We start from the raw sequence: 27,725 nt of genomic DNA on the forward strand, positions 1-27,725 counted from the left end.
GGTTCCTTTGACCCCACACCCTCTCCAGCATTTGCTGCTGTTACCTTTTCTGATGTATGACATTTTCACAGGAATGAAGTGATATCTCATTGTTGTCTTGATTTGCATTTCTCTGACAATCAGAGACTTGGAGCATTTTTTCATGTGTTTCTTGGCCTTTTGGATCTCTTCTGTGGTGAATATTCTGTCCAAGTCCTCCCCCCATTTTTGGATGGGGTTATTTGTTGTCTTGTTGTTGAGTCTGGCAAGCTCTTTATATATGTTGGTTATTAAACTCTTATCTGATGTATGGCATGTAAAGATCTTCTCCCATTCTGTGAGGGGTCTCTTGGTTTGGGTAGTGGTTTCTTTTGCTGTGAAGAAGCTTTTTAATTTGATGTAGTCCCATAGGTTTATACTTGCCTTAGTCTTCCTTGTAATTGGATTAGTTTCATTGAAAATGTCTTTAAAATTTATGCGGAAAAGAATTCTGCCAATATTTTCCTCTAAGTATTTGATAGTTTGTGGTCTAACATCCAAGTCCTTGATCCACTTGGAATTTACTTTTGTATTTGGTGAAATACAGTGATTCAGTTTCATTCTTCTGCATGTTTCAACCCATTATTTCCAACACCATTTGTTGAAGAGACTCTGCTTTCCCCATGTAATAGTCTGGGCCCCTTTGTCAAAGATTAGATGTCCTGAACCCTGTCCTTCTATGTGATAAACTGTATGCTCTATTTGGTAAACAGAGCCACGTCCTGCCCCCAATTTACTCCTTTTCAGAACCTCATGTTTGATGTTTCTTTTGCTGGGTCAGAAGCTCGATTCTAAACCATCCTTGGGAGCCTCAGGCATGAAAGTCTTTTGCATAACCATTCTTCTTCTTCTTCCTCCTCCTCCTCCTCCTCCCTCCTCCTCCTCCTCCTTCTTGCATTTGCCCTTCTTCCGTAGCCAGTTAACAGCGTCAGGTTGACCATTATGCTGTCTCCCTAGCCCAGTTTTTGGTGCTAGGGATCAAACCCTGTACCTCATATAGTATTGTTTAAACTTTATCACAATTGATAACTCTATTAATATAGTCTACTACTGAGCTACATCCCTAGTCCTCCACACCGGTGTTTGCACTGATGGCAAACAAGAGGCAAAATGGGAGTAAATAATGGGCTGGCTGTCAGGAGGCAAGGAGGCCTGGAAACCCCAGAGATGAGCATGAGTGAGAAAAATTACCAAAGCTTGGGTCGAGTTTGTCAGAAGTACCTTCATGAGGACCAAGTCCTTTATTCCTTCAGACTCTCCCACGGAGGGAGAAGCCAGGTACTAAATGGGCCACCTATCAGTGTCAGTGGGTTGACCCTGTACAGAATACAAGTATCAACAGTGTCATGACTTGCCAGGTTTCACAAATTTCTCCAATACAAGCTGACACCTGAATATGGAGGAGAAAACACAATAGGGTAGAGGTAGATAGCATAATGATTATGTAAAGACTCTCAAGCCGGAGGCTCCAAAGTCCTAGGTTCAAACCCCGCCCCCCCCACCATAAACTAGAGCTGAGCAGTGAAAAAATACAATAGAGTTGTAGGTGTTTTTTTTTTAATATTTATTTATTCATTTTCCCTTTTTGTTGTCCTTGTTTTTTTTTTTTATTGTTGTAGTTAATATTGTTGTTGCTATTGATGTCTTCGTTGTTGGATAGGACAGACAGAAATGGAGAGAGAGAGACACTTGCAGACCTGCTTCACTGCCTGTGAAGCAACTACCCTGCAGGTGGGGAGCCGGAGGTTTGAACCGGGATTCTTAAACTGGTCCTAGCGCTTTGCGCCACCTACCAACCGCTGCGAGAGTTGTAGTTTTTTAATCCAGGGATCCGAGGTTCAGTCACTGAGAGGATTTAGGGGTCATGGAGCTAGGCTCTGGCCTGCGGGCAGGGCAGGGGCAGGGGTAGGGGTAGGGGCAGGGCAGGGGCAGGGCAGAGGCAGGGGCAGGGCAGGGGCAGGGCAGGGGCAGGGCAGGGGCAGGGGCAGGGCAGGGGCAGGGGCAGGGCAGGGGCAGGGCAGGGCAGGAAGAACTTCCAGGTTACTGTTGTAGTTCAAGCTAGTGGGAAAAGGCAGAGGCCTCTCGGAAGCTAGTGTGCTCAGTCTCCTGGATAGAAAGGCAGGACAGCCGGAGTTTGGGATTCACATGAGTTAGGAAAGGGAGCTCCCCACACTGGAATCTCTGTAGCCGAGGAGGATCTAAGATGCGAAAGAGAACATGAATCAGATGCATGTGATTTCCAGTCCCCACACACCATTTTCAACTTCAGAGATTCCCTACAGACCCCTCACCCCTCTCCTTCCTGTGACCCACTTATCTCTCTGCACTTACCTACTGGGATGATATTGGAGGGTTTCTTCTCAAGCTCAAAAGAAAGTACAATAGGGCGGAGGACAGAAATGCTGCTACAAAGTGTCCGGAGGAAGAGGGCTAAGGAATCATTCATCTTGGCTGAGGGCTAGCAAGGGAAACATAGTTATTAATCAGAACTCAAAATTCCAAAACCCTCTGTAATCTGGGTACCTGGCCACCCCACTCCCAGCTATTTTAATTAATTAATTCATTCAATTATTATTTAGTTTCCCTTTTGTTGCCCTTGTTTTAGTTATTGTTGTTGATGTCCACGTTGGATAGAACAGAGAGAGAAATGGAGAGAGGAGGGAAAGACAGAAAGAGGGAGAGAAAGAGAGACACCTGCAGACCTGCTTCACCGCCTGTGAAGTGACTCCCCTGCAGGTGGGGAGCCGGAGGCTTAAACTGGGATCCTTATGCCGGTCCACGTGTTTAACCCGCTGCGCTACCATCCGACCCCCCCCCCAGCCAATTTAATTTAAATTCAATATGTTACTTATTGGATAGAGACATGAGAAACTGAGAGGAAAGGAAGACACAGCTTGAACCCAGGCCCTAGTGCACTGTAAAAAGTATGCGCTCATATGGGTATGCCACTGCCCGACTCCCCCCCACCCCCCATCATTCCGTCATTCCTTACTTCCAGGTGGGCTCCAGTCCCTAGGAATTGCAAGGCTATTCTCCCCGGCCCTCGGACAAACTCTAGAAGGGAGGTCCACTCACTAGGACGTAGTCCTAGAGCTGTCGCCACATGGTGATTCCTACAGGTCACCACAGCCTCAGCAGTCCCGTCCTCCACCAGAAGCCTGGGGGGAGGAATTGAAACTCCCATGACAAACTTACATGGCTACTCAACTGGCCTCAACATGCATGCCTGCCGAGCGGTTCTAGTCTTTTATTTCATGTTTTCTTTCTTCCATTCCTTCTTTCATTCACCCACCCCCAAATAATTATCAAGCAATTTCTATAAGGCAATTTCTATATGCAAATACAGAGACAGCAGACAGACAAGGCTGTCTAGTAGGTAAGGAAGTAATGATGGTATAATGGGTGCCGCCATGTGCTCTCACCTGAGGCTTGCCTGACTTACAGATGTCTTACTGGGGCAAGTGGAACCCTGAAGAGTACACCTTCCCTGGAATAAAGAAAACAGTTAGGGGAAGGAGAAACAAAACAAAACAAAAACAACCCTCTTGGTCTCATCATATCTCTGTGGTGGCCTGTACCCAGCTCAGCCTATAATCTCCCGTACCTGAACACAGAGGCTGGTGCAATGAGAACACACCCAGCGGAGCTGAAGGCTGAACACACAGACAATGTGGCAAGAGGCAGTGGCCTGGAATGGGGTCTGGTCACTCCGCAGAAGTTCAGCCAGGTAGATGTGGGGCAGGGAAACACTAAATAGAGAGGTACCAGGTCAAGAAACAGCCAACGAAGACTGGGAGTATGGACCGACCAGTCAACGCCCATGTTCAGCGAGGAAGCAATTACAGAAGCCAGACCTTCTACCTTCTGCAACCCTCAATGACCCTGGGTCCATGCTCCCAGAGGGATAGAGAATGGGAAAGCTATCGGGGGAGGGGGTGGGATATGGAGATTGGGCGGTGGGAATTGTGTGGAGTTGTACCCCTCCTACCCTATGGTTTTGTTAATTAATCCTTTCTTTAATAAAAAAAAATTAAAAAAAAAAAAAAAAAAGAAACAGCCAACGAGGTTCTGTAAGCAGAGTGTGCTTAAGAAGGTCTGAACGGGAGTCGGGCTGTAGTGCAAGGACTGGCCTAAAGATCCGGGTTGGAGCCCCCGGCTCCCCACCTACAGGGAAGTCGCTTCACAGGTGGTGAAGCAGGTCTGCGGGTGTCTATCTTTCTCTCCCCCCTCTTGTCTTCCTCTCCTCTCTCCATTTCTCTCTGTCCTATCTAACAATGACATCAATAATAACAACAATAGTAACTACAACAACAACAAAAAAAAGGGCAACAAAAAAGGGGGAAATAGATAAATAAAAATTGGGGCTGGGTAGTGGCGCACCTTGTTGAGCTGACATGTTACAGTGCGAAAGGACCCGGGTTCAAGTCCCTGGCCTCTATCTGTAGGAGGAAAGCTTTACGAGTGGTGAAACAGGGATGCAGGTGTCTCTCTGTCTATCTCCTCCTTCCCTCTCGATTTCTGGCTGTTTCTATCCAATAAATAAAGATAATAAAAAAAAATAAAAAAGTTAAATAAAAATTTTTAAAAAAAGGTCTGAACAGGCACAAGAATGGGACTGTGCTCCCCTGAGAGTCCTTTGACCCCCATTTAAATTCCTGATCTCTCATTATCAGAAATTACTTTTTTAGCTTTGAACAATCAAAATGCTAGCCAAGAGAGGTATTTTCATTTTGGGCTACAAAGTTTGTTTTTTAAATTTTTTGTATTATCTTTATTTATTTGATAGAGACAGCCAGACAAAGAGAGGAAAGGGGGAGATAGAAGGAGAGAGGGGTAGGGCAGTGATGCACCTGGTTAAGCACACACACATAGTAGGGAGTGCAAGGACCCGCACAAGGATCTGGGTTCAAACACCTGTCCCCCACCTGCAGGGGGGACACTTCATGAGAGGTGAAGCAGGTCTGCAGGTGTCTTTCTTTCTCCTTCCCAACCCCCCCCCCCTCAATTTCTCTCTGTCCTACCCAATAAAAATAGAAAAAAATAGTGGTCTGGGAGGTGGCGCAGTGGATAAAGCAATAAAGCATTGGACTCTCAAGCATGAGGTCCTGAGTTCAATCCCCGGCAGCACATGTACCAGAGTGATGTCTGGTTCTTTCTCTCTCTCCTCCTTTCTCAATAATAAATAAATTCATATATGTATATCTGCTGCCCTGCTTCACCACTTGTGAAGCTTTCCCCCTGCAGGTGGGGACCAGGGGCTTATATCTGGGTCCTTGCTCATTGTAACATGTGCGCTCAACCATGTGCACCACCACCACGTCACTGCTCAGCTCTGGCTAATGGTGGTGCAGGGGACTGAACCTAGGACTTCGGAGCCTCATGCATGAGAGTCTCTTTGCATAACCATTATGCTATCTACCCCTGCCCCCTCCCAAAGTCTTTAATAAGGGACATGAGCACTAAATCCTTCTGGGTAAAATTATGTTTTGGGAATTTTTTTATTTGGGGCAGACTCAACACATCTACTGAGATTAGAGAAAACTAGTTATGAAAGAAACTCCAGAGTCAGAAACACATGTGGAATGTAGACCTAAGGCTATGAAGTTAGGGAACCAGGGTCTGGGACACTGACCTGATTGTGGCTTCTGGGGGGAAACTCAGGACCTGCACATAAGTGGATGACCGGAAACAACAGTAAATATTGTGGGACCTGTAAGTGGAAGAGGAAGACTGAGGAAGAGTAGAAAGAAGGCAATTTGAGGTAAGAGTTGGAACTGTATTACAGCCTTGGCAACTCCCCCAGGGGGAAGGTCTACCAAAGCAAAGAAGAGAATTAGCGAAGGACTGGTCTGAATCTTTTCATTTCCTTCTAGAATCTTCTTTTCCTTTAAACCAAAGCACGGCTCAGCTGTGGCCTATTGGCTGTTGGGGATTGAATCCGGGACATTTAGTGTTTTAGGCATGAAAGTCTTTTTGTATAACCATTATGCTGTCTCCTCAGCCCCTCTTTCCCTTCTTTTCTTCTTCCTCTTTCTTTCTGAAATGCATTTATTCATGAATGAAAGAGAAGAAAAGGAAAGAACCAGGACATCCTTGTGGTACTCGCAGTTGTAGATATCAAACTCAGGACCTCTTTTTTTTTTGCCTCCAGGGTTATGTTGGGGCTGGGTGCCTGCACCACAAATCCACTGCTCCTGGGGGCCATATTTCCCTTTCTGTTGTCCTTGTTGTTATTGCTGTTTGATAGGACTGAGTGAAATCGAGAGAGGAGGGGAAGACAGAGAGGGGGAGAGAAAGATAGACACCTGTAGGTAGACCTGCTTCACCCTGGAACTGGGATCCTTAAGCTGGTCCTTGTGCTTTGTGCCATGTGCACTTAATCAGCTGTGCTACTCCCAGCCCCCAGGATCTCATTCTTGAGGGTCCAACACTTTATCCACTTCAACACCTCCTGGGCTGAGGGGCTGGGATATCTTGTGAAAGTATCAAGCATAAATGCCAGATTAGCATTCCAAAGGCAAGATCACAGAGGTGTCAGCTTAGGCAGGTATGGGGGGCACATCAGTAGGGAGAGGAGGCAAGGTCAGCTGTATCCACAGATCTTCACCTGGAAATCTTTTTCTCTAGCTGGCTGAAGTAGACTCGGGCTCCAGGAAGGAGTCCCAGTGGGGGAGGCAGGTGTGGGCCGTTGATATAAATGTCCAAGTGAGGGGGGAACTGACAGTCAGCAATCTCCAGAGCGACAGTTAGCTTCACACATTCTCTAGCCACCTGAGCGTTCCCTGCAGAAAGGCGAAGGGTCAGTGGTATTTTTCTGGACCACAAGGACCCCCCTCCACTTTATTTCACACCTTCTTGTCAAAGGAGATGGACTTACCGGGCTTCATCTGGAGAGATGCAGAAAGTGGCTCACACAGTGTCCGTGACAAAATCTCAGCTGAGAAAGACACCAAGGAATCGGAACAGCTGGAGGGTCAGAGATATACATGGAAGGGCAGGGAGACAGTCAGAATGAGGGACAGGAAAAGAGGCTAAAGCATCTGCTAGAATGTCATCCATAAAGTCCTGCAAAACCTCACGCTATGTCAAATCACACAATAAAATAATGGGGCTTCTGAGAAAAACAAGAGTTTCAGGTGGGGGTAGATAGCATAATAGTTATACAAAGAGACTCTCATACCTGAGGCTCCATACTCCCAGGTTCAATCCCCCACACCACCATAAACCAGAGCTGAACAGTGCTCTGGTAAAAATAAATAAATAAATAAATAAATAAATAAATAAATAAACAAGAGTTGCAACAGATCACTCAGAACTTACAAAACTTTTTACCTAGAGGCCTTACAAATTAGGGTTGGGGTGATGGCATAATGGTTATACAGATGTCTTTGATGGCTGAGACACTGAAGTCCCAGGTTCAATTCCTAGTACTACCATAAGTCAAAGCTGAGTGGTGCTCTGGTCAAAACAAAACAAAAAACAAAACAAAACAGTGAATCAGTAGTTAGTAGGTCTCTTCTTGGATTCACACCTAAAATCTCATTCAGTTAACCATTTACACCTCTATAAGCTGCAGCTCATGTAGTCTTCAATGACTCCACTGTTCCTGATGGATATATGTATATTTCCTTTTCTTTTGGTCATTTGGGATGTACTACTCCAGGCAGATTTTTTTTTTTCTCAGATAGACGGAGTCAGAGAAAAACACTATAGTTCTGAAGCTTCCTTCGGTGAGGTGGAATATGGGCTTGAAATTGTGGCCACTTCCTCCCTCTTTCTTTGATAGACAGAAAGAAAGAGGGAGACAACACAAGGATTACACAGACAGACTCTTCGTGCCTAAAGCTCTGAGGCCCTAGGTTCAACTCCCCATCCCCACACCACAAGCCAGAGCTGAGCAGTGCTCTAGTGAGAAGGGGTAGAGGAGAGGAAGAAGATGAGAAGGAGGAAGAAGAGACACCTGTAGTATTGCTTCATTGCTCATGCAGCTTCCTTCCCCATGCAGGTGGGGATGGGGAGTTGAACCCAGGTCCTCATCATGGTAACATGTGCTCCACCTGGTGGTCAAGTTCTTAAAAGTCAATTTGAACAGTTTTTATTTATTTATTATTATCTTTTTTATTTATTGGATAGAGACAGCCAGAAATCAAGAGGTGGGGGGGGGGTGATAGAGAAGGAGAGAGATAGAGAGACACCTGCAGCCCTGCTTCACCACTCGTAAAGCTTTCCCCCTGCAGGTGGGGACCAGGGGCTCAAACCCGGTTCCTTGCGCATTGTAATACATGCGCTCAACCAGGTGCGCCACCACCCAGCCCCCTAAAAGTCAATTTGAAGAGACAAGCTTCATAAAAATACACATACTATCATGTAAGATTTTGGTTTTGTTTTTATATAGGGGAACTATCTCTGCAACTTCTTCATTTGTACTTGTAGCTACTCCAGAAGTATAGTTGTTCCTAAAGTTATAAGCCAGCCAATCCTTGAATGAAAAGGAGGCCCTTCTTTCTAGACTATGTACTTGAAATTTTATTTCTTAAATAAGGGGGGGGAGAGAAGAAATTTTGTTTTTTAAACTTCCTTTATTGCAACAGCATTTCCTTAACCATAAGAAAGTGTTCTCATGGTCTGGGAGGTGGCGCAGTAGATAAAGCATTGGACTCTCAAGCATAAGGTCTTGAGTTCGATCCCAGGCAGCACATGTACCAAAGTTATGTCTGGTTCTTTCTATCTCTCCTATCTTTCTCATCAATCAATCAATAAAATCTTTAAAAAGAAAGAAAGCATTCTCTTAATGATCGCAAGGCAAAAACCTGCCTAGAAAACTGGTATAAACAACACAACCTCCATCTAAACACAGATAGCACTGCTCTAGCTAGAGGTGGGGGACATGTGGCCCTTGGGCGACAGACAGCCCACACAATCATTTGGTCTAGCCTTGCCAAAACTACCAAGCCTTTGTTTTTTCCCCCATAGCAACATTAAGAGCTCTTGTACGAATAATGCTATACATATCCAAATGGGGCAGGGGTAAATAGCATAACAGTTATGCAAAGAGACTCTCATGCCAGGTTCAATTCCCTGCACCACCATAAGCCAGAGTGCTCTGGTAAAAAACTAAAAATAAATAAATAAATAAATAAATAAATAAATAAATATCCAAATGGCCTTTGGCAGAAAAAGGGTTCCCCACCCCTGTTCTAGGCTCTAAATCACATCAAAGAAACATAAACGCACACTGTAGCAGAGAAAGGACCTTTTATCAAACCCAAGCACAGGGCAGGGAGAGAGTAGTCAAATGAGCTGGAGAGAGTGGAGGACATTTACTTGCTACTGAACAGGTCACTCAGAGAGGTTTCAGCCTTGTTGACACTTGGCACATCTGGGATGTCCTGAGAGCTCTCAAGTTCCAGAATCCAGTCATCCTGGACAGTGAGGCAGGATGTACAGCCAGCCAACTCCAGAGGACGCTGAGACATGCAGGATGGATCATCCTCCTCGAACAACAATGGCGTCTGCCAGGAAGAGGAAGATCACGATCTCTGAGTATGTTCTCAGCCAGAGGGAGGTTCATGAAACACTATGACCTAATTTGTTTTCTTTCTGGACTCAGGTGAAGAAAGAAAGTGATCTAGATAATACACATTATTTTATTTAAATCCACCTGTCTTCTAACCATCTAGTATTAACTAGGCCCTGGAACTCCAGCTCCAGCTCCCAAGTGGGGGAAAAAAATTCCTGCAAAGAGTATGATTTAGGGGGGTTGAGTGGTAGTGCAGCGGGTTGAGCGCACATGGCACCGAGCACAAGGACTGGTATAAGGATCCCGGTTCGAGCCCCTGGCTCTCCACCTGCAGGGGAGTTGCTTCACAGGCGGTGAAGCAGGTCTGCAGGTGTCTATCTGTCTTTCCTCCTCTCTCCATTTCTCTCTGTCCTATCCAACAATGACATCAACAACAATAATAATAACCATAACAAGGCTAAAAAAAAACAAGGGCAACAAAAGGGGAAAAAATAGCCTCCAGGAGCAGTGGATTCATGGTGCAGGCAAGGAGCTCCAGCAATAACCCTGGAGGCAAAAAAAAAAAGAGTATGATTTAGTATGGTACTTACAGCCGGGCCAGGAGCCACGAGTCGGTACACTTGCCCTGGGTGCAAGAACTCGAACCAGCGAACCGAGGAGCCAACGAAGAGGAGGAGGACCTGTGAAGGAAGAAGAGCAGAGTGCTGGGCTCCCGGGCAGGAGCTCAGGGCAAGAAGTCCAGACCCAGCTTCCTGCAAGCCTTGTTTACCTTTTGATCCTTGCTATTGTCTCCTTTGGGTTCAGATGGTCTCCATGCAGTTCCCTCCTTCCTCTGGGTGCCTCCAAGCCAGCTCCCTGATACAAGGAAACTGAGGGGGAGCTTGGGCATCTCTGAACTGCCTGCTGGGGAGAGTGGAACGTTCCTCTTCATTAGCGCCTCCTTGTGGGACAGGAAGAACAGCCGGCTCTGCGCTATGTGGAGATCCTCTGGGAGGGTGGGTTTTGTCCGAGGAGATGTCAAGGACGTGGATAAGGGGCTGGAGAATCTGGGCACTGGCAGGATCAGGGCATCGGCCAGAAAGAACTGGACGTACACTCTGTTGGGGGAAATAATAGGTTCTCAGCTTTGAGAATTAGGAGCCCAGCACTCCAGCATCTATCTGCAAAGTCCTCCGCTCAGAGACTCAACATATGGCTGCTACCCACAGAACTGACCTGGCCTTCTGCTTCTGTATGTAGCTGGTGATGCTCAGCTCCTTCCAGGAAGGATAGCTGCTTTTGACGTTTCTTTCTATGATCAGCTGGAACCTCTCTACTCGCACCACAACACCTAGAGGAAGATAGTTTTCTATTTTACTAAAAAGAAAGAGTTGAGGATAGGCAAAGAAGCGGTTGGACGGTAGCACAGCGGGTTAAGCACACGTGGCATGAAGCACAAGGACCGGAGTAAGGATCCCGGTTCAAGCCCCCAGCTCCCCACCTGCAGGGGAGTCGCTTCACAGGCGGTGAAACAGGTCTGCAGGTGTCTATCTTTCTCTCCCCCTGTCTTCCCCTCCTCATTTCTCTCTGTCCTATCTAACGACAACAATAACTATAACAACAACAACAACAACAACAACAACAACAAGGGCAACAAAAGGGAAAATAAATAAAATAAAATAAAAGGTTTAAAAAAAATTAAAAAAAGAAGTGGATCTCCCTCTGGGTCCCACTGCTCAACCAAGGTGAGAGCTGCTCACCTAACACAAAGTGACAGCCTCTGTCTAACCTCCATCTTAGAGGGATGATAACCAAGGGAGAAACTGTTACATCTGCAAATTCATTTCCACCGCGAGCCCCTTAGGCTGAAAGATCTTGATTCTGTTTTCTCATAAATCCCCAAAATGCCTGTTTCTAGATCCAAGAAACTTTGCAGGGTTTCCCTAAATCCAAATAAGACTTTTATTTTCTCCTACAAAGAATGAAGTAAGAGGGCAGAGCATAGATAGCATAATGGTTATGCAAAGATTCTCATGCGAGGCTTCAAAATCCCAGGTTCAATCCCCCCACACCAGCATAAACCAGAGCTGAGCAGTGCTCTGGTTAAAAAAAAAAAAAATTAAATAGTCGGGCAGTAGCGCAACAGGTTAAGCACACATGGCGCAAAGCACAAAGACTGGTATAGGATCCGGTTCAAGCCCCCTGCTCCCCACCTGCAGGGGAGTCGCTTCACAGGAGGTGAAGCAGGTCTGCAGGTGTCTGTCTTTCTCTGCCCCTCTCTGTCTTCCCTCGTCTCCATTTCTCTCTGTCCTATCCAACAACAATGACATCGATAACAACAATAATAACTACAACAATACGGGGCCAGGTGGTGGCGCATCTGGTTGAATGCATATGTTACAGTGCACAAGGACCCAGGTTCAAGCCCCTGGTCCCCACCTGCAGGAGGAAAGCTTCACAAGTGGTGAAGTAGGGCTGCAGGTGTCTCTCTGTCTCTCACCCTCTCTATCTCCCCATCCCCTCTTGATTTCTGACTGTCTCTATCCAATAAATAAATAAAGATAATAATAGTTTTTTTTAAATAACTACAATAATGAAACAACAAGGGCAACAAAAGGGAATAAAAAATTAAAAAAAAAAAAAAAGAGAGAGAGAGAGACTTATGTCTGAGGTTCCCAGGTTCAAGCCTCTGTACTGCCAGAGCTGAGCAGTGCTCTAGTAAAAAAAAAAAAAAAAAAAAAAAAAATTCTCATCAGGTATTTCTTCCCAAGCCTCCCTTCCAGAAAATCTCTACTCCACCATCTTTCCTCCACCTCTGAATTCCAAACCTATGAATTGGGGATCACTGAAGGGTCTTGAGTCTTTGTCCAGAAGTAGACAGGGGAGGGAACCACTTTGGTCCCGAAGCTGCAGAAAGCCTTTATGAGATGAAGCCACTAGAACTCCAAGTAAAACCTGTAGGGAGTAAAGTCGAGGTGTCAAGTACTCATTAAACACAGATTAAGCATCTATGTTTCAGGCACCATGTTAAAGGTCAGCAACAAAGAAAACAAAAAACATGGGCCTAGACCTCTCCAAGATCTCTCCCTACTCCATCACTGGTCACTTGCATCAGGAACGTCATCATAAGCCCTTCCAAGGGCCTCTCCAGGACCTTACCCTTACTGTAGAGCAGCAATGGTAGGGACAGCCTCACTCTCCAAAGGGAGGCTGGGTCAACATACTCTGCCACTCAAGGAAGACTGCTCCTGAAATGAGTGCAGCCTAGAATGTTCCTTGCTGTGACCATGAACTGTGAGCTCAGAATGACAGAGACTTGGAGGTTACACAGACATCTGTGCTAAATATGAATATATATGGACCCTGGGTCAGATCAGTGGATAAACAGCTCATTGTACTTACATACTTTCTTCAAATTTGGGAGCTACTCTGTCCTAATCCAGCTTTCTAGCCCTATTCTCAATTCTGACACCATCTTCCTAGACAATATTTTCAGGTTACCTGCATGTTAGTTATCAGGTTCAGGTAAAAATCACTAAAGTCTGGGAGTCAGGTGGTAGTGCAGCCGGTTAAGCGCACTGCTAGACATATGGTTCAGGGATCAAATTGGGAAACTCAGGCATGAAAGTCTGATGCTTTACCAGTTGAGCTATTTTTCCCAGTTGCTGCTGCTGCTGCCTCCTCCTCTTCCTCTTCCAATCTCTCTGCCTCCCCCAACAAAGATTTATATATTAAAGAGAAATAGGAGACACACACACACACACACACACACACACACGGAACCAGAATATTACTCTGGCCTATGTGATGCTGGCAACTGAAACTGGGACCTCATACTTGCAAGTTCATTGTTCTACTCATTGTGCCACTTCCCAGGCCATGACCCTAACTCTTTTTAAATCAGTCTAGTTGGATTTTTGACTTAGTCTCATTGGTCGGAAGACTAGTGCAGGGCCGACAAATCAACTCACTTGGGTAGTGTGCTGCCACATGCACAAACCCGGGTTTGAGCCTGGCCCCCACTGCGCTGAAGAAAGCTTTGATGCTGTGGTCTTTCTCACTCTTTTTCTCTCTGCCTTTCTGCCTCTCACTCAGTTAGAATGACTACGGTAGTGGTAGCGGGGTGGCAAACTAGAGGAAATCCCTTGAATCTAGCAGAAGTCTCACCTGAGGGGGCTGGAAAGCAGAGGGCAGCAGACGGAGCCAGGACCAGGACAGGTGTTGATTGAGTTGGCAACTTGTTAAGTGAGAGGCCTCTGGGAGGGGCAGAAGGGCCTGAGGATCAAACGCGTCCCAGGCCCTGCGCTCCCCTTCCTTAACCACAGTGGCTAGTGCAGGGAAAGAACAGGGAGTCTGCAGTCGAGTATACTGTCAGGGAGAGAAGAGAAACCCAGTTGCATTTGCAGGTGTCCTCCAGTGCACAGCTCTGCCATCTACCTTTCTTCCACATGATAATACCTTCTGGAGTGGGCAGTGATGAGGCTCTCCAAGGATCACTTTTTGTGGATTCCAACTGGGGCTGCAGGGTGGAGCTAGGACATCCAAGTTGGGAGCCAGGAGTTGTAGAGCCAGGCTGGGATTCCCAGGGGAGGAATGCTGCAGGAACTGTCGGTGTCTCAGCACATGGGGACATAGCCTTGGTCAAAGAAAGAAGCGAAGTCACTTTGCCAAAGGTCTTGCCTCTGCCAGGATACAGCTTCCCTTACAGAGGAATGTCCAGTTCCCACCACCTCCCCGGTGCCAGACATGCTGGGCAGTGCGAACCCTCAAGCTCACTTGTGGGCCAGCTCCATCAGGGCCTTGACAGTCCACAGGTAGAGAGGAAGTGCTAACTGACGTTCCCACAGTAGCTGCTTATACAAGGAGGCCCCCTGGGTTTGGTGCGAAGGCTGAATCTCAGGCTTCAGACGGGAGAAGGCCCGAAGTAGCACGGCACCACGGAAGCAGGGGGCTAGCACTGGCCTTGTTGTTCCTCCACCCAATGACTGGAGGAGGTGAACATCCTGGAGCTGGGAGAAAGCAGAGGAAGACAGATAGATAGATAAGCAGATGTGAAGGCCCAAACCTGGGTCAAGCACACGGTAGAGTAGCACACAGTCCAAGTGAACTATTTTACTGGCCCAGCCGGCAGTTAACTTCAGCTAAACACAATTTCTCCTGTAATAGCTTTCTTCCTTCATTCCTCCACGCCTTGCCTTCTATCACAACGCACTCTCCATGCAGTAAGCCTTCATGGCCCATGAGCGTCACCCGATCCCGATCCCTGTGCATCAGGAACCTCCTGCTACTACGGCAGTTAGTCCCCAGGATGCTAAGATTACCCGGGTCCCCACCAGTGCTACAACCGTAGCATCTCCTCCTTCCATTAGGGGATGCTTTGGCCTCAACCCCTCCACCCGGTGCCCCAGATCTGAGCTTTCCCTGATCAAATCGAACAATCTCCCCGTCCAGCACATACTTAGTATTTTTATCTTTTTGTTGTTGTTGTACAAATTCCCACCCTGTTGCAAAAATCAGACTAGTTCTGTCCCCAGCTCCAAACTTTCACATACCTCCAGACTGACTCCTGGCCGTATCACCTGCCTGATGCCAGGGAACTGCTGGTAGGCAAGGCAGAGCTCCAGCTGTCTGTCCAGCTCAAAGAGGCCTGCAGGTTCGTTCAGCACACCAGTGACCATTCCCTGCAGAGAGGGCAAAGGGATCCCTATTTCCTCCATATTGCAGACTCCCATGTCCTGCCCCCTCAGCTCTAGTATTCCTCCTTTATGCTCACCATATATGATAATACTCTGGAGTCCCGGACAAGATCTTTTTGTTCCTTTCTGTTTCGGGAGTTTCTGGGCATGGGAAGTGGTCTGGAGTCAGCCTCCGAGAGGGGTCTATCCAGCTCCAGGTCCCACTCATGCACACACTCCAGTCTCAGTGGCAACAGGTGGGAAGAGGGACTGGTCCTCCAAACACGGTTAGGATGACCAGAGACTCTGGAAACTCGCAGGTTTGTCAGCACATAGGCCCTACCAGGCTTAAGGGCTCGGTGCCACACCAGCTGGGCAGGGACCTGACTTGAGCAGAAGTGGAGAATATGGTACGTGACACAATCCTCACAATGCCCCTCTGCCATAGCCCCTTTTCTATCCTGATTTAAACTCAAAGACCTACTCTGTATAAATCTTGTCTTCTGCATCTTCTTGCTTGCCATTTTTCAAATTAATAAATATGGTTGGATGGTGGCATGCTTGGGTGAGTGCTCACGTTACCATGTGCAAGGACCTGAGTTCAAGTCCCCAGTCCCTGCATGCAAAGGGAAGCTTCAGAAGTGATGAAGTAATGATACGGGTCTCTCTCTCTTTCCCTCCCTCTTCCGCTATCTTCCCTTCCCCTCTCAATTTGTCTTATTCTATGCAACTAAAAATAAATATTAAAATAAACAAATCTTTTGATATAAATTTAAATTTTGTTAAAATGCTCTCTTCATTATCTATGCCCCCACCTTGACCTAGTGCTCACCTGCACAATGATGGACACATGGCTAGCAGCTTGGCTGCCAGATAGGGGCGATCCACCCAGAGTGAGGACGAAGTAAGTTTCTTTTTGACTTTTTGCTAGAGCACTTAATCGAACCAGGGTCCCAGCCAAATTTGGTGGCACATCTTTGAGTTTTCTTCTAAAGAGGGAAGAAAAAAAAATAATTAAAAAGGAATTTGTTTTCTTTTACCCTATGAATGCCTTCCCTCCGACTATACTAAAGTAGTCTAGTAGTGTCTTAAAATGTCCATAGCCGGCAGTTGGGCGGTGAAGCAGGTCTGCAGGTGTCTTTCTCTCCCCCTCTCTATCTTCCCCTCTTTCTCTCTCCATTTCTCTCTATCCTATCCAATAACAACAACAATAAGTACAACCATAAAACAACAAGGGCAACAAAAGGGAATAAATACATAAATATTTTATTAAAAAAATGTCCACAGTTGGGAGCCGTGCAGTGATGCAGCAGGTTAAGCACACATGGCAGAAAGCACACAGACCGGCATAAGGATCCCGGTTCGAGCCCCCAGCTCTCCACCTTCAGGGGGTCGTTTCACAGGTGATGAAGCAGGTCTGCAAGAGTCTATCTTTCTCTCCTCTCTGTCTTCCCCATTTCTCTCAATTTCTCTCTGTTCTATCCAATAACAACAACAACAACACCAATAAACAACACGGGCAACAAAAGGGGAAAAGAATTTTAAAAAAAGGTCAATAGCCTGGGACAGGGAGATAGCATAATGATTATGCAAAAAGACTCTCAGGCCTGAGGCTCTGAGGCCTCAGATTCAGGACCCAGCACTACTATAAACCAGAACTGAGCAGTGCTCTGGTTAGTCAGTCTCTCTCTCTCTTAAATATTTTTAAAATGTCCACAGTTCATAAATGTCCTTCAAATGTTATTTGCTCTTGGATAAAGCTACTACCCTTGAGGACTCTTGTTTGTAAAATTCAGAGAGGGACCCGTCATGCCAGTGAGTTGGAACATTCCGTCTGCATTACTCTCAACAGCTTCCTTTCCTTTCTTCCACTGACCCATCAGCATCCTCTCAGTTTTACAGCAAGGCTTCTTGCTACTTGCAGGGAAGACTTACCTCTGCCTGAGCACATAGGAAGCAGCCTTTGGGTAGAGAACATGAAGAGGAGTGGCACAGTCAAGACTGGTTGTCATGGGAAACACTGGCACAGGGGAGTCCCACAGCTCCAAGTGTCCTTCTCCTGAGGAATTACACCTGGCAGGAGGAAGGTAACTCCAACTGGGGAACAGAAAGAGACGGCCCATCCAAGAAAGGTCCAGATCTATAAGCTAGATTAAAAAAGAAGAAAAGGGAGTCGGGCGGTAGCACAGCGGCTTAAGCACATGTGCCGCAAAGCGCAAAGCTGGTGAAAAGATCCCGGTTCGAGCCCCCGGCTCCCCACCTGCAGGTGAAGCAGGTCTGCAGGTGTCTATCTTTCTCTCCTTCTTTCTGTCTTCCCCTCCTCTCTCCATCTGTCCTATTCAACAATGAAGACAGACAACAATAATAATTATAATAAAGCAACAAGGGCAACAAAAGGGAATACATAAATAATAAAAAAAAAATGACAGAGCAACTCACTGTTCAAGTGAGCTCTGTTTATAAAAAAAAAAAAAGAAGAAGAAGAAAAAAAGGTGGGGGTAGGTAGCATAGTGGTTATGCAAATAGACTCTTATACCTGATGATTCAAAGTCCCAGATTCAATCTCCTGCACCACCATAAGCCAGAGCTGAGCAGTGCTCTGGTAATAAATAAATAAATAAATAAATAGAAAAGACGGGGCTGAGTGGTAGTGCAGTGGGTTAAGTGCACATGGCGCGAAGTACAAGGACCGGTGCAAGGATACTGATTCAAGCCCCTGACTCCCCAACTGCAGGGGGGGTCACTTCACAACTGGTGAGGCAGGTCTGTTGGTGTCTATCTTTCTCTCCCCCTGTCTTTCCCTCCTCTCTCGATTTCTCTCTGTCCTATCCAACAACAGCAGTAGAAATGGCAATAGTAACAACAAGGGCAACAAAATGGAAAAAATAGCCTCCAGCAGCAGTGGATCTGTAGTGCAGGCACACCGAACCCCAGAGATAACCCTGGAGGAAAAGAATAAAAAGAAAGAAAGAAAAAGAAAGACCAAGAGTTAACCAGATATACACACCCCTATGTTCACAGCTGTGTTATTCACAATAACCAAAGAGTAGAAGCAGCCTAAATGCCCATCAACAGATTACTGACTAAAGAAGTTCGCCAGTATATGGAATATATATTCCATGGAATACTACTCCACAATCAAAAAAGATAATAGATATTGTGTCCTTTGGGACAAAATGGGTGGATCTGGAGGTGATTATGCTTAACAAAATAAGTAAAGAGACAAAAGACAACTACCAGATGATTTCACCCATATGTGGAGTCTAGAGATCTGATCCACATGAACTTGCCAAAAGAAGAAAAGGAAAGAAAAAGAACCCAGAAGCAAGCAAACTGTCTCTAAGACTTGTGAGAACTATAGTGGTCGGTTATCTTTTGGAGGTGGGAGGGTGGGGATATGGAACTTTGGGGCTCCCCACCTGCAGGCAGGTCCCTTCACAGGCGGTGAAGCAGGTCTGCAGGTGTCTGTCTTTCTCTCCCCCTCTCTGTCTTCCTCTCCTCTCTCCATTTCTCTTTGTCCTATCCAACCACAACAGCAATAATGACAACAATAACAATAACAACAACAACAACATCAAAATGGAGAAAATGACCCCCAGAAGCAGTGGATTGCAGATACCAAGCCCCAGTGATAACCCTGGAGGCAAAAAAAAAAAAAAAAAGAAGTTTGGTGGTGGGTGTGGTGTAGTGTGGAACTAAACATTGTAATCTTAACAATCTTGTAACATACTACTAATAATAACAAACAAAAAGAGTTAACCAGGACCCTAGTGTTCCAATCACCCCTCAAAATCTTTATCCCTCAGAGACATAATTGCCTTGATTCTTAAGACACCATTCTTGTTAGGATCTGATGTAATGGACCTCCCTTCCTACTCACCTCACAAGCCAGGACACCAGTATTATCTTTCACATAGAGGTTCCCATTTCTGCCCTCTTGTTCCAAGTTCTCTGATAGGTCTGTTAATGTTCCTAAAAATAGCAGACGCTCCCGGGGCAGAGGGGTCCCACTGGGTTCAGCCTCTTGGACCCAAGTCTGGTATGCACTACTGCTCCAGGACAGATGACTGCAGCATGGGAGGAGTTGGTGGGTTTTAAGGTCCTGAACGGAGACAAAGCTGCAGAATGAAGAGAGCAGAGGTCTTACAGAGCTGCACCCAAATCTAGGAAGTTAGGATATAAAGCTGCTTCCAAACCTAGATTCCCACAAGATCCTGAGAAGTCAGTGGGGAACACGGACTAACAGGATTTTGATTGACTGAAGTGTTAAGAGTCATAGAATAAACAGCCTAAGAAAGTGGGTCAAGTAGATAACATCATCAGTGGTGCATCAGTTAGAGCACTGGGCTTGCATGCCTATAACCCCAACTTCAGTTCCTGGCACTGCATATGGCACAGTAGTACCCTGGTACTTTCTCTCTTTCATGAAATAAATAAAACAAAGTTTAGAAAGGAAAGAGAATCAGCCTGGGAGGTAACACAGTGGCTAGTGTTGGGTTTACAAACATGAGGTCCTACGTTTGATTCCTGGTTTGTAAGTGTCAGAGTGATGTGTAGGTTTTCTCTTCCTCTCTGCCATACATAAATAAGTAAGAGTGGGGAGACAGTATCATGTTTATGCAAGAGACTTTCATGTTTGAGGTTCTGAGGTTCCACGTTCAATTCCCAGCAGAACTGAGCAGTGCTCTGATCTCTCTTTCTCTCTCTGTTATAAAAATAAACAAAATATTAAGGGGCCAGGCTGTAGCATACTTGGTTGACTTCATGTGTTACAATGTGCAAGGATTTAGGTTCAGGCTCCTGGTCCCCACTAGCAGGGGGAAGCTTCACAAGGTGAGGAACTTCACAGGCAGTGAAGGGGTGCCGCAAGTGTTTCTCTCTCTCCCTTTCCGTCTCCCCCCTTCCTTTCAATTTGTCTTTATCCAATAAATAATAAGCAAACTATTTTAAAAGGCAGTAAGGTGGGAGTAGGGTGGTAGCACAGTGGGTTAAGTGGTTAAGTGCAGGTGGCACGAAGTGCAAGGACCGGCATAAAGATTCCAGTTTGAGCCCCCAGCTCCCTACCTGCATGGGGGTGTCACTTCACAGGCAGTGAAGCAGGTCTACAGGTATCTATCTTTCTCTCTCCCTGCCTCCCCTCCTCTCTCCATTTCTCTGTGTCCTATCCAACAACAACATCAATAACAACAATATTAACTACAACAATAAAACAACAAGGGCAACAAAAAGGAATAAATAAATAAAAGAAATCTTGAGATGGGCAGACAGCATGACGGTTATGCAAGAGACTTTCATGGCTGAAGTCTCGGGTTCAATTCCTAGCCTCACAATAAGCCACAGCTGAGCTGTGCTCTGGTTCCTTTCTCTCTGTATTTCTCTCATTAAAATAAATTAAATAGGGGCCGGGTGGTAGCACACCTGGTTGAGTGCACATGTTATAGTTCACAAGGACCCAGGTTCAAGTCCCCGGTCCCCATCTACAGGAGGGAAGCTTCACAAGTGGTGAAGCAGTGCTGCAGGTCTCTCTCTGTCACCCCCTTCCCTCTTGATTTCTGGCTGTCTCAATCCAACAAATAATTATTAAAAAAATAATAAAATAGGGAGTTGGGCGGTAGCACAGCAGGTTAAGCGCATGTGGCGCAAAGCGCAAGGACCGCCTAAAGGATCCCGGTTTGAGCCCCCGGCTCTCCACCTGCAGGGGAGTTGTTTCACAGGTGGTGAAGCAGGTCTGCAGATGTCTATCTTTCTCTCCCTCTCTCTGTCTTCCCTTCCTCTATTTTTCTCTGTCCTATCCAACAATGATGTCATCAATAACAACAATAATAACTACAACAATAAAACAACAAGGGCAACAAAAGGGAATAAATAAATAAATATTTTTAAAAAATAAATAAAAGAAATACAATGATTAAGGGAGACCACCCGGGACCGAAACAAGACAGGACTAGAATGACCACAGGAACCCAGTAAATCACCGAATCTGGAGCAGAGACAGGAAGGGACACCAGGGGACAGAGATCTAACCAGGAAACTCAGAAGACCTATACCTCGGTGGCATAGCTAAGGGGCTGTGAAAGTCTCTTTGCATAACCACTGGATTATCTCTGCCACACCCTGCTTTATCTCTTGATCAGGAGTCAGTGATTAAGCTAAGAAGCCTATTGATAGTTTAAAAGCCCTCAGGCTCCCATAGCCTACAGGGAAGGAAAAAAAAAAAAGAAAGGCTTTTAAACCACTGAGCTCCAACTCAGGGATTGAAAAAACTGTTAACTTCCACCTTTAATTAAATTACTTTAATTAAATTACCTTTAAATTACTTTACCTTTAAATTACTTTACCTTTAATTAAATTACCTTTAAATTACTTTAATTAAATTACCTTTAATTAAATTACTTAAGTCAATCCAGGCAATAGTGATCAATAATTTGAAAAGTACTGATAAAGGGAACTCATAACATAATATATAAAATGGTTAAAACAACAAGAAAAAATATTGAAGACTCGAACCAGGACAAGAGTCCAGCTAAAAGTCCTTCAGAGGGTGAAGCACAAAACGAATTCAACATCCAAACATTAGCTAAGGAAATAATAACAGGAGTGAGTAAAGAATTTGAAAAAATTGTAATCAGAAATACAGGAACAACAAATGAGAATATGGAAGACAATACTAATAATCTCATGGTTGTTAGAGAGCTGAAAGCTGAAATCGCTGAACTAAGAAGGCAACTAGCTGAACAAGCTAAAACAGTATCAGAGCAGGGCAACAAAATAGATGAACTCCAGAAAGCAGTAGAGGGCAGAGAGAATAGAATCTATGAGGCTGAAGACAGAATTAGCAAGATTGAGGATGAATTAGAGACAACTAAAAAAGAAGTAAGAGATCTCAAAAAGAGATTAAGAGATGCTGAAAACAACAACAGAGTCCTATGGGATGACTTCAAAAGAAACAATATACGCATTATTGGCTTACCAGAGGAAGAAAGAGAAGGAGAGGAAGAAAGCATTCTCCAGGCCGTAATAGCTGAAAATTTCTCTAGTCTAGACAACACCAAAGACATAAAGATTCAAGAAGCCCAGAGGGTCCCAAACAGAATTAACCCAGACCTAAAGACACCAAGACATGTCATACTTAGAATGGAAAGGAATAAGGATAAAGAAAGGATCCTCAAGGATGCAAGAGAAAAACAAAGAGTCACCTACAAAGGAAAACCCATAAGATTAGCAGCAGACTTCTCCATACAAACACTACAGGCCAGAAGAGAATGGCAAGATATCTATCGAGTGCTCAATGAGAAAGGCTTTCAGCCAAGAATACTATATCCTGCTAGACTGTCATTCAGACTAGATGGAAGCATCAAAACCTTCTCAGACAAGCAACAGTTGACAGAAGCAACCATCACCAAGCCTGCCCTGAAAGAAGTTCTGAAAGGTCTCCTATAAACAACCAGACCACCACAAATAGGACATATATCAAAACACTCTAAAACTCTACAAGAATGGCATTAAAATATCTTCAATCTTTGATATCAATAAATGTCAATGGCCTGAATTCACCTATTAAAAGACACAGAGTAGGAAGATGGATCAGAAAACACAACCCAACAATATGTTGTCTACAGGAAACTCACCTAACGCAACTAGACAAACACAGACTTAAAGTGAAAGGATGGAAAACTATCATACAAGCCAATGGTCCACAAAAAAGGGCAGGAACAGCTATTCTCATATCTGACATGATAGACTTTAAAATAGATAAGATTAAAAAAGATAGGAATGGACACTACTTAATGCTCAGAGGATCAGTCAATCAAGAGGACTTAACAATTATTAATATCTATGCACCCAATGAGAAGCCATCTAAATACATCAAATTTCTACTGAAAGAGCTACAGCAATATATTAACAGTAACACAATCATAGTAGGGGACTTCAACACCCCACTATCTCAACTTGACAGATCATCCAGGAAGAAAATCAGTAAAGACATAAGGGAGCTAAATGAAGAGATAGATAAACTAGAACTATTGGACATTTTCAGAGTCATTCATCCCAAGAAACTGGAATACACATTTTACTCAAATCCACATGGATCATTCTCAAGGATAGACCATATGTTAGGCCACAAAGACAGCATATTCAAGAGCACTGAAATCATCCCAAGCATCTTCTCAGACCACAGTGGAATTAAACTAACACTTAACAATCAACAAAAGATTAGTAACAGTGCCAAAATGTGGAAGCTCAACAGTACACTTCTTAACAACTTCTGGGTCAAAGAGGAAATCAAGGAAGAAATCAAAATGTTTCGAGAGTTCAATGAAAATGAAGACACAAGCTATCAAAATATTTGGGACACAGCTAAAGCAGTCCTAAGAGGGAAGTTCATAGCTACTCAAGCACACATTAGGAAACAAGAAAAGGCACAAATAAACAGCCTGATTGCACATCTCAAAGACGTAGAAGAAGAACAACAAAGGAATCCTAAAGCAACCAGAAGGACAGAAATCACTAAAGTTAGGGCAGAAATAAATAACATTGAGAATAGGAAAACCATACAAAAGATCAAAGAAAGTAAATGTTGGTTCTTCGAAAGAGTAAACAAAATCGACAAACCTTTAGCCAGACTCACAAAACAAAAAAGGGAGAAGACCCAAATAAATCAGATAGTAAATGAAAGAGGAGAAATCACAACAGACACTGCAGAAATTCAACATATCATGCGAGGCTTCTATGAACAACTATATGCCACCAAGCTAGAGAACCTGGAAGAAATGAATGATTTCCTAGATACCTACCAACTTCCAAAACTAAGTAAAGAGGAAGTGGATAACATGAACAGGCCCATCACAGCTAATGAAATTGAAAGTTATCAAAAATCTTCCCAAAAATAAAAGTCCTGGACCAGATGGTTTTACAAATGAATTCTACAAAACTTTCAAAGAAGAACTAATACCTCTACTTTTAAAAGTCTTCCAGAAGATTGAAGACACTGGAATACTCCCTGCCAGCTTCTATGAAGCCAACATCACTCTGATACCAAAAGCAGACAGGGACACAACCAAAAAAGAAAACTACAGACCAATATCTCTGATGAACATAGATGCGAAAATATTGAACAAAATTCTAGCCAACCGGATACAGCAGTGTATCAAAAAGATTGTTCATCATGACCAAGTGGGATTTATCCCAGGCATGCAAGGTTGGTTTAATATACGTAAATCAATCAATGTGATCCACCACATCAACAAAAGCAAGACCAAAAACCACATGGTCATATCAATAGATGCAGAGAAAGCCTTTGACAAAATCCAACATCCCTTTATGATCAAAACACTACAAAAAATGGGAATAGATGGAAAATTCCTGAAGATAGTGGAGTCTATATATAGTAAACCTACAGCCAACATCATACTCAATGGTGAAAAACTGGAAGCATTTCCACTCAGATCAGGTACTAGACAGGGCTGCCCACTATCACCATTACTATTCAACATAGTGTTGAAAGTTCTTGCCATAGCAATCAGGCAGGAGCAAGGAATTAAAGGCATACAGATTGGAAGAGAAGAAGTCAAACTCTCCTTATTTGCAGATGACATGACAGTATACATGGAAAAACCTAAGGAATCCAGCAAGAAGCTTTTGGAAATCATCAGGCAATACAGTAATGTGTCAGGCTATAAAATTAAAATTCAAAAGTCAGTGGCATTCCTCTATGCAAACACTAAGTTAGAAGAAATTGAAATCCAGAAATCAGTTCCTTTTTCTATAGCAACAAAAACAATAAAATATCTAGGAGTAAACCTAACCAAAGAAGTGAAAGACTTGTATACTGAAAATTATGAGTCACTACTCAAAGAAATTGAAAAAGACACAAAGAAGTGGAAAGATATTCCATGTTCATGGGTTGGAAGAATTAACATCATCAAAATGAATATATTACCCAGAGCCATCTACAGATTTAATGCTATCCCCATCAAGATCCCAAGCACATTTTTTAGGAGAATAGAACAAATGCTACAAATGTTTATCTGGAACCAGAAAAGACCTAGAATTGCCAAAACAATCTTGAGAAAAAAGAACAGAACCGGAGGCATCACACTGCCAGATCTCAAACTGTATTATAGAGCCATTGTCATCAAAACTGCTTGGTACTGGAACATGAACAGACACACTGACCAGTGGAATAGAATTGAGCCCAGAAATGAGGCCCCACACGTATGGATATCTAATCTTTGACAAAGGGGCCCAGACTATTACATGGGGAAAGCAGAGTCTCTTCAACAAATGGTGTTGGAAACAATGGGTTGAAACATGCAGAAGAATGAAACTGAATCACTGTATTTCACCAAATACAAAAGTAAATTCCAAGTGGATCAAGGACTTGGATGTTAGACCAGAAACTATCAGATACTTAGAGGAAAATATTGGCAGAACTTTTTTCCGCATAAATTTTAAAGACATTTTCAATGAAACAAATCCAATTACAAGGAAGACTAAGGCAAGTATAAACCTATGGGACTACATCAAATTAAAAAGCTTCTTCACAGCAAAAGAAACCACTACCCAAATCAAGAGACCCCTCACAGAATGGGAGAAGATCTTTACATGCCATACATCAGATAAGAGTTTAATAACCAACATATATAAAGAGCTTGCCAGACTCAACAACAAGACAACAAATAACCCCATCCAAAAATGGGGGGAGGACTTGGACAGAATATTCACCACAGAAGAGATCCAAAAGGCCAAGAAACACATGAAAAAATGCTCCAAGTCTCTGATTGTCAGAGAAATGCAAATCAAGACAACAATGAGATATCACTTCACTCCTGTGAGAATGTCACACATCAGAAAAGGTAACAGCAGCAAATGCTGGAGAGGGTGTGGGGTCAAAGGAACCCTCCTGCACTGCTGGTGGGAATGTCAATTGGTCCAACCTCTGTGGAGAACAGTCTGGAGAACTCTCAGAAGGCTAGAAATGGACCTACCCTATGACCCTGCAATTCCTCTCCTGGGGATATATCCTAAGGAACTCAACACATCCATCCAAAAAGATCTGTGTACACATATGTTCTTGGCAGCACAATTTGTAATAGCCAAAACCTGGAAGCAACCCAGGTGTCCAACAACAGATGAGTGGCTGAGCAAGTTGTGGTCTATATACACAATGGAATACTACTCAGCTGTAAAAAATGGTGACTTCACCATTTTCAGCTGATCTTGGATGGACCTTGAAAAATTCATGTTAAGTGAAATAAGTCAGAAACAGAAGGTTGAATATGGGATGATCTCACTCTCAGGCCGAAGTTGAAAAACAAGATTAGAAAAGAAAACACAAGTAGAACCTGAAATGGAATTGGAGTATTACACCAAAGTAAAAGACTCTGGGGTGGGTGGGTGGGTGGGAGAATACAGGTCCATGAAGAATGATAAATGACATAGTGGGGGTTGTATTGTTAAATGGGAAACTGAGGAATGTTATGCATGTACAAACTATTGCATTTACTGTTGAATGTAAAATATTAATTTCCCAATACAGAAATAAAAAAAAAAAAAGAAATACAATGGTTAAAAAAAAAGAAGTAAAGACACAGGGGTAGATAGCATAATGGTTATACAAAAATACTCTCATGCTTGAGGCTCCAAAGTCCCAGGTTCAATCCCCTGCACCTCCATAAGCCAGAGCTGAACAGTGCTCTAGCAAAAAAAAAAAAAAAAAAAAGTAAAGACACTAAAAAATAACAAAATTATAAAATCTTAAAAAGGAGAGAGGGAGGTGGGCAGTAGCACAGTGGGTTAAGCACAGGTGGCCAATAGCACAAGGACCGTCCGTTCCAGCCCCCAGCTCCCCACCTGCAGGGGAGTGGCTTCACAGGCAGTGAAGCAGGTCTACAGGTGTCTGTCTTTCTCTCCCCTCTGTCTTCCCCTCCTCTCTCCATTTCTCTCTGTCCTGTCCAACAATATCAACATCATTAATAACTATAACAATAAAACAACAAGGGTAACAAAAGGGAATAAAATAAATAAATAAGTATATAAATAAAGGAGAGAAAACAGAAACATTTAGACCATTTTTCCCCCCTTTAGCGAGTTCCACTGCATTCTTATTTTCCCTCTTCCTTTGATTGGTCCTTTTCAATCCCAAATGTAAGCCCCCAGCCCCTACCCCACCTCTCTTCACCTGTAGCTGAGAGGCAATGTAAATCCATGGTTCACTTCCTGAGATAGCCAGACAGTCTTCACACAGTCAATTACCAACGGAGTCAACTGCACGCTGGGTTCCTCGCCAGCCGGACACAGGGACTTGTGGATGAAGGCCTGGGCATTCTCAAGCCAGGCTTGCTCCTAAGGAAAGTGAATCTAGTTAAAAAACTTTCATGACCATCCTGCCCAGCTGGGAAATCTAAGGAAAATAAAGGAAGATGGGCACAAGAGGTGGTACAAACAAGTGAATAAAACACAGGACTCCTAAGCATGACACCCTTAGTTCAACTTTAAGTATTGCATGTGCGGAAGTGATGGCTAAGGGTGTC

General features: G+C 44.2%; 1 protein-coding gene across 7 annotated transcripts in view; it reads right to left on the minus strand.

Annotated features, from left to right (window-relative positions):
* Positions 1-1,579: 1,579 nt before the first annotated feature.
* The window catches only part of CTC1 (CST telomere replication complex component 1), a 29,937-nt gene continuing 3,791 nt past the window's right edge, over positions 1,580-27,725 (minus strand). Inside the window, exons 2-23 of one of the 7 annotated variants that reach the window (XM_060204384.1) lie at positions 27,374-27,537; positions 19,073-19,310; positions 17,128-17,339; positions 16,025-16,181; positions 15,291-15,575; positions 15,070-15,198; positions 14,294-14,526; positions 13,976-14,153; positions 13,685-13,885; positions 12,346-12,472; positions 10,754-10,868; positions 10,308-10,635; positions 10,129-10,218; positions 9,343-9,530; positions 6,896-6,984; positions 6,626-6,800; positions 5,651-5,728; positions 3,623-3,767; positions 3,441-3,505; positions 3,011-3,176; positions 2,350-2,476; positions 1,581-2,216 (exon numbers count right to left, since the gene is read on the minus strand). In XM_060204384.1, coding sequence (XP_060060367.1) covers positions 2,077-2,216; positions 2,350-2,476; positions 3,011-3,176; positions 3,441-3,505; positions 3,623-3,767; positions 5,651-5,728; positions 6,626-6,800; positions 6,896-6,984; positions 9,343-9,530; positions 10,129-10,218; positions 10,308-10,635; positions 10,754-10,868; positions 12,346-12,472; positions 13,685-13,885; positions 13,976-14,153; positions 14,294-14,526; positions 15,070-15,198; positions 15,291-15,575; positions 16,025-16,181; positions 17,128-17,339; positions 19,073-19,310; positions 27,374-27,537 — 3,630 coding nt within the window. In that variant the 3' untranslated portion in view covers positions 1,581-2,076. Of the gene's footprint in view, positions 2,217-2,349; positions 2,477-3,010; positions 3,177-3,440; positions 3,506-3,622; positions 3,768-5,650; positions 5,729-6,625; positions 6,801-6,895; positions 6,985-9,342; positions 9,531-10,128; positions 10,219-10,307; positions 10,636-10,753; positions 10,869-12,345; positions 12,473-13,684; positions 13,886-13,975; positions 14,154-14,293; positions 14,527-15,069; positions 15,199-15,290; positions 15,580-16,024; positions 16,182-17,127; positions 17,340-19,072; positions 19,311-27,373; positions 27,538-27,725 lie in introns of those variants that run through there. The other 6 variants (XM_060204386.1, XM_060204387.1, XM_060204385.1 and 3 more) reach the window with 6 other exon arrangements.

This window comes from Erinaceus europaeus, chromosome 12, assembly GCF_950295315.1.
Source record: "Erinaceus europaeus chromosome 12, mEriEur2.1, whole genome shotgun sequence".
NCBI lineage: Eukaryota > Metazoa > Chordata > Mammalia > Eulipotyphla > Erinaceidae > Erinaceus > Erinaceus europaeus.